Source organism: Cydia amplana, chromosome 7, assembly GCF_948474715.1.
Source record: "Cydia amplana chromosome 7, ilCydAmpl1.1, whole genome shotgun sequence".
Lineage (NCBI taxonomy): Eukaryota > Metazoa > Arthropoda > Insecta > Lepidoptera > Tortricidae > Cydia > Cydia amplana.
The window spans coordinates 14,365,983-14,379,243 of NC_086075.1; the positions used below are offsets into that span (position 1 = coordinate 14,365,983).

The 13,261-nt window shown below is 36.9% G+C and overlaps 1 protein-coding gene across 1 annotated transcript; it reads left to right on the plus strand.

Annotated features, from left to right (window-relative positions):
* The first annotated feature begins 635 nt into the window (after positions 1 to 635).
* On the plus strand, positions 636 to 7,356 carry LOC134649535 (transient receptor potential channel pyrexia-like). Its single transcript, XM_063504299.1, has 8 exons — positions 636 to 1,089; positions 1,570 to 1,669; positions 2,126 to 2,284; positions 3,935 to 4,100; positions 4,444 to 4,662; positions 4,780 to 5,907; positions 6,000 to 6,254; positions 6,481 to 7,356. Exons 1-8 carry the CDS (start codon positions 1,071 to 1,073, stop codon positions 7,276 to 7,278), a joined length of 2,844 nt encoding a protein of 947 aa, XP_063360369.1. The 5' UTR covers positions 636 to 1,070; the 3' UTR covers positions 7,279 to 7,356.
* The last annotated feature ends 5,905 nt before the right edge of the window (positions 7,357 to 13,261 follow it).

Here is a 13,261-nt window from a genome sequence, read left to right on the forward strand (position 1 = left end):
CTACTCTGTGTCGTTTAAATCACGTCTAATATTGGAATAAGGGCGAAAAAAACTATTGGTTTTGGAGTGTAGTTTTGTTTACCTACCTAATTGTAAAATATTTTATCTGGAGTCCGCTAATCGTATCCATCTGTCAACTTTACTTCAATTTCCGCCTCCAGGGGAGAGAAAGAGAAATTAGGGATGAATTAGCTTACTGACACAGACCGAATTCCACGCGGGCGGAGCCGCGGCGGGCACAGCTAGTTGTAAAATATTTTATCTGGACTTCAGTCCGCTAATCGTATCCATCTGTCAACTTTACTTCAATTTCCGCCTCCAGGGGAGAGAAAGAGAAATTAGGGATGAATTAGCTTACTGACACAGACCGAATTCCACGCGGGCGGAGCCGCGGGCACAGCTAGTGTTTAAATATGACAAGTATAACATTGTAATCCATGTATTTTCTGGGTCTGAGGTGGAAAATCCTAATGTGGTGTGCAAATCGTCATATTCTGCTAAAAATCCCCGAAGCTTGTGCCTGAGTCATGACAGGCACCACAGAACACCTTAAACACACTATTATGACCAATTATGACACCTATTCCTACACCTACCATTATTATGTAGTTATTAGCTACAGTGCGTCGCTTGAATCAACATAAACAGGTTGTGTCTGTGTTGATGTGCGCGTAATTATCATTTTAATTCCAAGAACCGTGATTTTTGCATAGTTATGCCCTCTATTTTCAAAAACCAGTTCAAATTAGGAATATTATCATATACCAATTACGGTTTTGAAGGTGGTTAGTGTTTATAATATTCGGTATAGCGTTAAGAACTAATAATTGTTGATTTTCCTCAATGCTTAGTTTATTCTGAATTTATCCTTGAGATAATTCTGTGCAGAGTCAGTGAATTACCTCAAAGCTGAGGTAAACCTTATAGTCATGTAAATATGACTAATTTTTCTATAGCACGGCGTGCTGCCGCCATTTTAAGAAGAATAACTAAATAAGTGCATATTATAATATTCCACATTCCGAAGCGGGCACACATAAATATTGTTGTAAGTGTTAGTATTTTCCAAGATGGATTCAATGCTATCAGGTGCGTATTTCTTAGTTAAAAATCTTAAGCCGGGTTGACATTTGTCTGTCGTGTTGTGTTGTGATGCATCAGAACGGTATCGGTTTCATACATTTAATATAGTTGCATTCACATTTCTCTGATGCCGTGTGTTGTGACGGTGTATGAAACCGATACCGTTCTGATGCATCACAACACAACACGACAGACAAATGTGAACCCGGCTTTAAAATAAAAACAAATCAAATAGTATTAGATTGGTCCTTCATTGCACTCGAGCTCGTGAAACGTAGCTCAGCAACTTTAAAACATCGGGTCTGGAGTGACAGATAACGCAATGAGAAAAGTAGCCAGCGTGCTATCTCCCTACACTTTATGACCTAGCTTCAGGGAAGGAAAAATAGAACTTTATTCAACTATGCCTATATATATCACATTTATAAGCCTTTAGTATAGTCATAATTGAGTTTCAATAACGATTTTTTTTGGTTTTATTATTAGACGCCGACCCAGAAGCTGGTATGCATGATGTTGACTGCGTTCCTCTGCTGCCACTAAGTGATTCCATTCGAGATATTTTGCCGAAACAATACAGCACTGAGTAAGTTCCTAGATTACAATACAACAATTCAACTAGGTTGAATTCCCATAAAAAAATGCTATCCCTACTAATCCGAAAGTAACTTTGTCTTGCTGTCTGTTACCTCTTCACGCTTAAACCACTTAACCGAATTAGATAAATTTTGGTATGGAGATACTCGTAGTTAGAGGCCATAGACAGGACACGCAGACAAAGTTGCGGGCAGAAGTTGTTATATGGGTGAGCAGATGAGTTAAGGATGACTCACGCTAGACCGGGCCGTGCCCGGGCCGAGGCGTCCGATATATCATTTTCTATGACGGCTTATCGGTGATCACGTGGTGCTTTCCATAGAAAATGAAGGGCCGGAAGCTCCTACCCGGCCCGGGCCCGGTCTAGCGTGAGTCTTTTATACGCTGACTCTCATTAATCAACATCACATAGTTAACAACTACATTGAAACCTTACACCTTACAGGTCACTCAAAGGACCGTCGAGTTTCTACAGAATAGACAGTGCAAGACGCACCAGTGATGCAACAGAAGTTTACCAGTGCCAGAGAAAATACGCCTCTGAAAACGCAATTCGACCGCGCTTCAACACAGTCACCGATGTCTTTACTGACGAGATCCGCAGGTTCGTGAATGAATTAGATTACTTATTTTTTCTACTCCCGTACTTTTATTTGTCATTTAAAGGGTCGTGCACACAAATTTAAAACCCTACCTTATAGTTGTCAAGACATGTCTTTAGTCTATTCCCCAAAAAAGAATTTGTGCATACACGCAGTATCTTTTTGCGATTTTACGATACTTCGTGTAATGACCACTTAAAAAATATTGATTGAAATTCAGTGTTGCCAACCTTATTTTAAATGTCATCTCTGACAAATAAGTGAACCATAGACATGTTTTTTTTTTTAATTCATTTATTCATTCATTCTTTTCCCGCCCGTACCCTCCATTTTTGCTACTTCTTGAATTAAAAATATTTGTTAAATTTACAATTTTATTTCAAAGTAAGTGCTTGGTCGCAGAAAAAGTATTGTATGCAACGTTGTTTAACTGAGTCAAAAAATACTCGTGGCGTCTTTATTAACAATTTTAGGCTTCGCCTCAAATTGTTACTCACGCCACTCGCCTTTTTTGACCTCTCTTAAACAACGGTTGCATAAAATACTATTTCATGACGTAGGTAACACTTGAAATCGACATAACAATAATGACTTTAGCTTGGCGGCTTTCATGCCCACATTCACGATGCCGGTTTTTAGGGTTCCGTAGCCAAATGGCAAAAAACGGAACCCTTATAGATTCGTCATGTCTGTCTGTCTGTCTGTCTGTCCATCTGTCTGTCCGTCCGTATGTCACAGCCACTTTTCTCCGAAACTATAAGAACTATACTGTTGAAACTTGGTAAGTAGATGTATTCTGTGAACCGCATTAAGATTTTCACACAAAAATAGAAAAAAAAACAATAAATTTTTGGGGTTCCCCATACTTCGAACTGAAACTCAAAAATTTTTTTTTCATCAAACTCATACGTGTGGGGTATCTATGGATAGGTCTTCAAAAATGATATTGAGGTTTCTAATATCATTTTTTTCTAAACTGAATAGTTTGCGCGAGAGACACTTCCAAAGTGGTAATATGTGTGTGTCCCCCCCCCCCTGTAACTTCTAAAATAAGAGAATGATAAAACTAAAAAAAATATATGATGTACATTACCATGTAAACTTCCACCGAAAATTGGTTTGAACGAGATCTAGTAAGTAGTTTTTTTTTATACGTCTTAAATCGCCTAAATACGGAACCCTTCATGGGCGAGTCCGACTCGCACTTGGCCGCTTTTGAACGCAGTTCGGTGTTTCTATAACACGGTCGGTTCTACGAACACCCAGTAAGCTGCGTTCCATTGCTGTTTGGCAAACCTTGAGTCTGGACTCAATTCTTTTCAGACTCAATTTGAGACCATGTGAAGTGAGGATAGGCAAGATACACATGTCAAGTTTGAGCTTTAAAGGTTGCCCTTAATTAGCGTCTTCAACATTCAGAAGCTCTTCCAGGCGTTTGCGTTTGTTTTAATTACTCGTAAATATAAATTCAATTTTTTTTTCAATCATTGGTCACTATAACGCTGTTCATAATTGATTAAGTATAATACTGTGAGCTATTGTTTTGCAATAACCGAACAAGTTTAACGTATTATTTGCGTCTGTTTCTTACTAATTCGGAAATTAGAGGTAAATTAATTCGAGTCAACAAACATTTCTTTTTTAATTTTCAGGCTTCGAGAGCGGTTAGATACCCGGTTACATGAGGCTGTTATTGATCAAGACATATCGGAAATTGAGCGTCTGATTTCGAATGGAGCTTCGCCCGCCGCGCTCGACCACTCCGGGTTGACACCTCTACATTTGTGTATACTTCATAAACTAATAAAACCATTCGAAGTAAGTTGCTAACGCTCTAGTGTTTCCTACTTCAATAAGTTTTATGCTTGCATTTTATAGACAGGTATGTCAAGTATATCATTTAATCGAACGCACGCGGCAATTGACGAGCAAAACATAGAACGTATGCTGCTTCCAGATATCAGTTTTATTTTGTTAGACAGTGAGAGTTTTGTACGGTACTATTATCTATTTTGTGGTCATCATTTTATTAATATAAACTTAAATGAATTAATTTACCAACTTCAAAACTAAATCTAATAAATAAATTATCTGTGGTAGATACCTAATTACATAATACCACAATAATACGAACGTATTGATTTATATAATTGTTTGGCAGGCGCTGTTACAACACAAAGATAGCGCCAACGTCAGAGATGCTCGTGGTCTATCAGTACTGCATGTGGCCGTGTTGCACCGCTGGCTGCCAGGCGTGGATGCTGCGCTGGCGGCCGACGCTGATGTTACAGCACTCTGTGATGCCAGCAAACCTTTATTATCCCACTCACTTAATTGCGAGAGATACCAGCATGTTTCTTATGAAGACTTCGTTCTTGCAGTATGTTTTTTTTCTTACAAAATGTTAAGATGAATGAAAATTAAATTATATCCAATACCAATTTATTTGTAGGTATGATGTATGGCATTAAAATTTTCTATTTTTTAAATATTCCAGTTTGTACAAACACCAATCCAGTTAGCAACAAAAGTAGGGGATTTAGCCATGCTGTTAAAACTTTTAGATGTTGCTGAACGAATGGGAGTAGTAGACTGTCATAACAAAAAAGGTCAAACGCCCCTTTACACGGCCATTATGAATGGTAACTTAGAGGCTGTGGAAATTCTTATAAAAAAAGGAGCAAGCGTAGATAATGTCTCAAAAAGAAGAGAGACTGCTTTGCATATCGCTGTGCGTAAACCTGTTATTTTAAAATATTTGCTGGATAACACAAATTGTCCAAGCTCCTTTAGTGAATACGGTTACGCACCAATTCATAAAGCTGCATATTGTAATAAACCAGAATCAGCGAAATTACTCCTGAACAAGTTTAATAATATTGAGTTAAAAACAGTATCAACAAAAAATAATGTGAAGGAGGAAAAATCAGGTTGCTTTACGGCTTTACACATGGCTGCAAAATATTTTAGCAATGAAACAGGCGAAGTTTTACTGGAAATGGGCGCTAACCCTAATGAAGTTGATGATCTTGGAAATACTCCTCTACATGTAGCAGCTAAAACTCTGAACAGGACTATGTCTGAGATACTTTTGCGCAATGGTGCAGTGCTGTCAGCTAAAGATCAGGAGGGAAATTCTGCATTACGAATAATAGCTACTAAATTTCATGATGCTCTTAGCTTTTTTGAATTGGTGTTTGACGAATTCGTCTGTACTAAAGGGTTATACCCCATGGGGACAACTGTAGTTTGTGTAAACTATGAAGTGCTTTCAAGAAGCAGTGATTCGAGACAGATAAAGGCTATAGAGGAATTTGTGAGCTGTGGCCTAAGAAAAATACTTTTGCATCCATTCATTGAAAGCTTATTATATTTGAAGTGGAGACAACTTTTGCCAATATTTTACGTCTTGATGACAGCATACGCATTATTTCTTGTTTCATTTAATATTTTTGTTGTTAATGTTTTTTATTGTAAGGACAATATGTTGCACGCTAATATTAGCGAATCTCCTTCAAATCGGACAAAACATTCAGCCGAGCTACCTTGGTTTGAAATGTTCGACAAGTGGTACTCCCTTCTACTGGCATTGATATACGTTTCAATTATTTTGCTAGGTTTACAGGTAATAATAGTATTTTATTGTGTTCAAACATGTGATTGATAAAAAATCATCGCGGTAAATAATGTCATAATAAAATATTTTTTGCATTACAGGAATCTTTTTACATTTACATGAAAAGGCTACACTACTTTGATAGTCTGGAGTCATGGGTGAAACTGGCTGGTCTTATCCTGGCCGCCGTTCTTCCACTAACTGTGCATTTTGTGGAGATGGCAGCCTGGCAACGCCATGTCGCCTGTGCCGCGCTGTTGCTGGTCTGGCTTCAAGCGATGTTCTTGCTATCCCGATTTCCAGGGTGGGGTTATTACGTCCTTATGTTCGGAAAAGTCGCAATCAATATGTTTAAGGTTTGTAGTTCAGCATTATATTACATACTCGTATAGCAGTTATATAAAGCAATTGTATAAATTGGTACAGTAGTGGTAATAAGTTATATAATATGATAGCATTCTTTTGATTCATAGAATCTTTATTTACAAATCGTGTTCCAGTAAAAATGGTTTCTGTTATAATAGATCTCACTGTTTAAAGAACTTTGTCATTATAACTGAAGTGTTATTTATGTGTTTTTAGGTATTCATCACGTCTATATGTTTAGTTGTTGGATTTGCTTTTTGTTTTATGATACAATTCCAATCTGAACCACCTTTTGATGGTCCGATATCTGCAGTCGTCAAAACATTAATTATGATGTCTTCCGAGTTTGATTATGAAGACCTTTTTGGACAAGCCCATGATAAACAACTTCAGGACTCCAGAACAATCGTCCGATTGCTCTTTTTGGTATTTGTTATTTTCGTGGCAATAGTTCTGGTGAACTTTATGATAGCTGTGGCCGTCAGTGATATTAACAACTTGAACATAGCAGGAAATATTAGCAGGCTTGAGAAACAAGTGGAGTTACTTAGTTCTTTAGACGTTTTAGTTAACTGTGGACCATTGTCCAGAATGTTCAAAAATAAGTACGGTGGTAAAAGGTATCACAAAAAAATGTATAATTCAATCAAGGCGAATAGGACGTGGTTTGTGGAGTGTTCGTCTTCGGTTGAAATGTACCCTCAGGTTCTTCCTTCAGCACTATACAGAGCTATCATAGATATAGCAAGAAATAAAGATGAACGTTTTATGAAAAGTGATGTAAAAAACACCTCGAAGACTAAACTAGATGCTGTGTATAACGCTATTATAGGCGGTGGATTTGAAATTGATACTAATGATAAAGAGAAGGAAATAAATACGTATTGGCTGCGGGAGACGATACTTAAACAGACCGAGAAGATAAATCAATTACAATGTGACATCCTTGTTATTAAAGAAATGTTGGCAGATATGAAAGCCAACAAAAATATAGGTGAAAGAATTAGCTTGTGATTATATTCAAAAAGCAAAGGTAGCGAGTGCATAATTTTAAAAAGGGAATCACAACGAAAGTATGAGTACTTAACTGAGATTGAGAAAGCCGGACAAAGAATCCTAAACTTGTTAAAAACAAACTGGACGTTAAACATGACTTAGAAACATTGAAGAGTTTTAATTTTCAGACAGGCGTGTAACAGCTAATATAATTTTATCAGGTGTGAATAAACTTAATAATTAATTTAATAACAAGCGGTAGTTTTTCTTGATCTCACATATTTATAAATCAAGCGCATTTATTTTCTTATGTAATTAATGCAATATAGGTAATTTACTCATATTTATATTTTATCTACGATTTTATATCAGCCCTAGTAGCACGGTCGCATTTTTATCATTTATCACCATGCCTGTCACGTTCTAACAAGTATGTAAGTGCGAAAGTGACGGGCTTAGTGATAGTCGATAAAAATGGAACCGTGCTGAGCCCGCTGGAAAATAACGAATTGTTTCTCATAAAGACTAGAACAGTGCCAACTATATTAAACTATATTTATAATTTTCAGATAATAGAGCAAAAAAACTAGTGCCCACGCCAATAACTGGGATTAGTTGCCAAGCGGACTCCAGGCTCCCATGAGCCGTGGCAAAATGCCGGGACAACGCGAGGAACATGAAGATAATAGAGCAAAACTTCGTAATTAAATGTATAAAGGATATTTCCGCCCGAGCAAATGGATTCTCGCATCAATTATTAGAACAAAATGTCGTGTTGTATAAAATACGTCGCAGCGAGCGCCGTGCGACGCGGCGGGTTTATTGACTTGCATTCTGCTCTGTGTCGCCGGTACCTAGCTGCAGCAGGGGAACACAGTGCGTGATATTAAAACAGGGACGCAATACCATAATAAGTATTGTCTTGTAAGCTTGGGATAGCAAATCTAGTTAATGACATTATCGTTGTACTTTATTCAATATTAGCTTGCCAGATTTGTCAGATCACCGCTATTATTTTCAAAATTTAGCTTTTATGTATATAAAGGTAATGAATAGGTACCTAAAGTTAACGAAGTAACGGTTTGCATTTAAACAAATAACTTGTGATACACTGTATATATTAATTTTAATTTTACTATTTATTTCAAAGCCTCGTCTTACAAATTAATTTTACAGTTTTTGACTTGACTTACTACAAAGTTTTTTGTAAATAAATATTTAGATATGTTAAGTTTACGTGCATTAAATATAAAAATATGTATTATTTGTGCATAATTAAATAGTGTTTTTTCTATTTTATTTTATGTCCATGACCATGATAATAATTATACCCCGATTCCGACTTTAATTTCTTGTTCTAAATTATTATGGATTTGATCCAGCAGCTTTCAACAGTAACATTTTTGGTCCAGTAAATTTTAATCGGAATCGCTCTCCTTGTTGTAATTTTACCAATTATGCAACCTTGCTTTACCTTATTAGACAACAATCAACATAAGTGTTTGTAAATCAAAACTGCAAAAGGAGTAGTATAGCTTACAAACGGGTCTCTATTGTTTCCCAAATAGTTTAAGGCCTTAATGCATTGTTTGCCCGAATTTTCGTTAGTCATTTGGTTCAGGAACGCGCCACTTTTCAAGATTGCCATAAAACAAACCTAACCTAACCTAACCTATCTATAGGATAACCTAACGAAAATCCTGAAATGTTAATGGTTTCAGTTTTATGACTAATGATAATATGACAAAGAATGCATTATGACTTGAAACTGTATGGGAAAAAAAAACGGGACTCCCTTACAAACGCTATAATAGATTTTGATTTAATTTTGTCCATTGATGACAAAGATTCAAACAATACCAATCTTTCACTAACAAACTGTGCGTCAAAAAACTTTGCTGATTTAACAGCAGCCACTGTGACCAGAATGGCGAACTAGGCAAATGTCACGGGCGTGAGAGCTTTTCCATTCACCTGTTATGTAGACAATAAATAATATAATAGACTCACAAACGAAATGTACCTAGGTTAATTTGACAGCTCCGGAGAATTGATTTTGAAATTCCTGTCCGTATAAGTATATATTAATGAGTCAAGTGAAGTTTTTCTTACTTTGTTGCAAAGTGTGTAACTGCGCTATATTGACACAATCATGCAATAGTGCAGTTATGAGAATTGACGTTTTGTAAAAATAAAACATTTACCCATCCTTCCATCCATTGCGAAGTTACTACCACATTATTATTAAAAACAACTTGTAAAATAAAAACCTTAGGAGGAGGACATTAAAATGATCTTCACACGCTGTTACTCCGTTAACACTCAAGAATTGCTCAGATTGAACACCCCGCCAGCATGGCAACTTCTGTCGCTGTATACCTTACAAAAACAAATAATGACTCCATATTTCCAAGATTATCCTCTACACTCTACAGGTTATATTGGTTTCATACTTTTAACTTGATGCGAAAGTGACGCCAGCCCACTACGGAAACACAGACTACCTACGAAATAAATTACCGCAATTAGACTACCCTGCCCTGAATAAGCTTTATTCTCTTACAAAAACAAATAATGACTCCATATTTCCAAGATTATCCTCTACACTCTACAGGTTAATATTGGTTTCATACTTTTAACTTGATGCGAAAGTGACGCCAGCCCACTACGGAAATACAGACTACCTACGAAATAAATTACCGCAATTAGACTACCCTGCCCTGAATAAGCTTTATTCTGGTAAGATACCTACTTCATAAACTAACTAAAAATTAGTTGTGTGAAGATGTTTCACTTGTTTCAGCAAAGCTTTTGCACAGAAATGACAACAATTCGAATTAAACTAGTTAGACCGTCCAAAACACAACAGAAAAAGACTTCATCATTCCTAGAACAAAGGCACGTGGCTCTAACTAACGTAGACTGAATTCGTTAAACGGTAACTAACCGGATCCGAACTTAAATCCGTTTAGCGTCCCGGCAATTAACCGGGCCAGGTGGGGACGTGTGGCAAATAAGCTAACGGAATAACGTACTTTGTTTACGAGTATTTGTCTAGATTGTTGGGCTTGGCGACGCCGGACGTGAGTCCCGAGACGTGATATCTCGGGACTGAGCATTTGTGGCTGAAATATAGAGCCAGTTTCGGACCAGGGGGAGTATGGTCGTGTAGAATAGACTAATGAGAATTTTGTTTATGCGATAGAAATGCGCAGGATTTTTATGAAATCTGCTCGTTGCGTTTTTTTTAAGAACATGTAGATTTGCGGAATGATCTTATAAGTACAGTTAAATTCGTTTCAGTTAAAAAAAAAAACTAAATTTGGCAGTGACAATGTATGATACGTCATACTGCACCTAAAACTGAGACAAGCTATTGAATAATATTTCCTGCCTATCCGTACATTTAACATTTGTGATTGATTGATTGATCTTATAATTTAGTATTAATCTTGCCGAACTAGAGCGGAAAAAACTAAAGTCAGAAAATTAATCCAAAGACAGTTTTTGACTTGAGTTGTAACACTTTGGAGGTTCCATTCCACAAATGGGTACGTATAGGATAATAGGTACGTGGCACTATTGCAGGATAATTATGAGTGGCATTCCAATTTTCTTTTACCGTGACTGACTGGCAATTACATAACTAAGACATATCTACATAAACTGTCTTATTTGTCAAACTCACGGCTTTATAGTCCTTTGTACGATTTAATCCACTCAATAATTCATCTTCATTACAACGCCACCGTTTATCCCAGCTAGCACAACAGATGCTTGTTAAATGTTCGTAGCACACACAAAACTAATAATTTTAATCCAGACACGGTGTCTGGCACGAACATTCTGTCCCCGTTCATAAACTTAAAGCTACTTTATTATTATATCTCCATTTTAATGAAAATACGCTCGAAACGCCAGCAGGAATAAGCCTTGGTTAGTGAAAGAGATGACGTTTAACACATAAAGGAACGTGTTGCAAACTAGCATCGGTCTAAATTTTAATCACAATGTGCTAGATGCGCCGTGCCGTGAGCCTGATTCGCGGCTCTTATGAGAGTTTTAACAAGATTTGCACGTGATTGTGCTATAAAAGAGAATAATTGCGACAAATGTAGAAATTAGTGCGAGGATACTTTCAGTACCGCGCTGAGTTTAAGCATTAATAAAATATACAATTTAGCCGTCGGATTAAGTTTAAATAGAACGAATGTTTGAAATAAAAGTAAATAAGTATGCAGTTAGAATAATTATGCGTTTTATTCATTTCAACAAAACGATAAAAAGGATATGAAGAGGAGGTATTTCAGGTATTTTGTGGGGAGGTTTTTTTGCACAGTGTAGGTAGTTTTTCCTCAGTCACCCGCTGCCCACGAACGCTGTAAGGGGCTCGAAACGTCGGGATGTAGTATAAATTCAATATACGCACTATAATCCGTTTTAATACATTTATTTCATGAGTTACTATCGCGGTAACCGAAGACAATATAAATGAATGGAGGTATTTTTTCAAAGCAAATGAATTGTGTATTACAATGCCTACGGTTTGATACCAAAGCACAATAGTAGGAATTATTTTGGTTTTTGTTCGGATTACTGGTGTATGGCAATGTAACACAAAGCACGGGGTGGGTTATTTTTTATTTGATTTTTCTTTCCAATGTAAACGCACGGTAGAGTGATTTTCCAATAAAAATAAAACTACCGGTTATAGTAATAAACTAAATAACACATTATCGTCAACTTTTGCGCACATGGTGTGCACAAAGGGATGGCTGAAACTTTGTAGGGTTATAAATCACTTTGTAGGAGTCATCCAAATTTTGATCGAAAGTCTAACTGTCAAGTAAAACAAAGTGCTGTTAGATTGGAAGCCATTTAAGTTAGTTTGATAAATCTTTAAGTTTGATTGGCAAACGATCAGTCAGTGGTATGGAGCTGCGTAACACTGTGTACTTTTGCTAGTTTAGTAGAGTTAGTAAAGGTAGAATAAGTAGTATAAGTATAATAAGTAGTATATCTAATGATATTTCTTTCAGTCAAGACATACCTTGTACACATACCTATATTATGTTGATTTGTGTAGCAGACAGCAATGCTGACTAAACGAAGGAAACTGCTCCTGTATGATAGGTAGTATTCATTGCTGACGACTATTAAGCCAAACTAATTTAGCTTAATTCGGCGATATACATAATAATATCAGCTTTTAATACCTTTTCAAAATGAACGTACATAACTAGTTACCAATTATAAGCTAACTAGTTATCAATAGTTGAGTTAAAGCCAAAAATACACTTAAAATTTGCTTTTATATGTACAATGAATATTTTGGGTGCAATATACAATATTCGCAACGAGGCGGGAGTTATTTTAATGACGTCATTCCGCTGAAGTAGATGGCCGGCGCCGTTGTCTCCCTGCAGTTTTAGAGACTAAATACCATGCCCAACAACATACTAAAAGTTGGTAGCGGTTTCCGGATCTGAACTATCTCTTCGACCGTTTCCCATAAGGCATAGTACTGTATATAAGTAAAATACCAGAGGCTGTTAACCGAAATATCTACCAACAAAAGTTCACAGTTTACACGTACCCTAACCAGAACAGCGCACGTCGCACAGTTCTGCGGGTGCGGGCCGTGCGTCACTAATAAACTCTTCGGGCCAAACTAGGAGACGGCGTCATAAATCCACCATTAATACCTCGCCGCCGGCCACGTTGCTCCAATTTGTTCCAATTCCAAAGTTTGTACAAACTTTGTTGGGAACTTTGCATGATTCCCGTGATTAAATCGATTTTGGATTGCCGGTAAACGGGATTCCGAAACTGCCGAATCGTCGTTAGAATTGAATGGCACCGAAAGTTTGCGGGCGTAAAATTTTAGCTTCCGATTTTATTCTGATTTGGGGAGTTTTTGACGATTGGGGGTTATGAATTTTGTGACCGGAAAATGCATGTCGAAAATTATATTTACTAAAGGGACAATGATCAACCGATC

Bases quoted from the DNA above. Each gene is read 5' to 3' on its own strand.
- LOC134649535 (XM_063504299.1), top strand. The intron at 2,285-3,934 runs GTTCGTGAATGA...TTTAATTTTCAG, and splicing joins TTTACTGACGAGATCCGCAG to GCTTCGAGAGCGGTTAGATA. The intron at 5,908-5,999 runs GTAATAATAGTA...TTTGCATTACAG, and splicing joins TTATTTTGCTAGGTTTACAG to GAATCTTTTTACATTTACAT.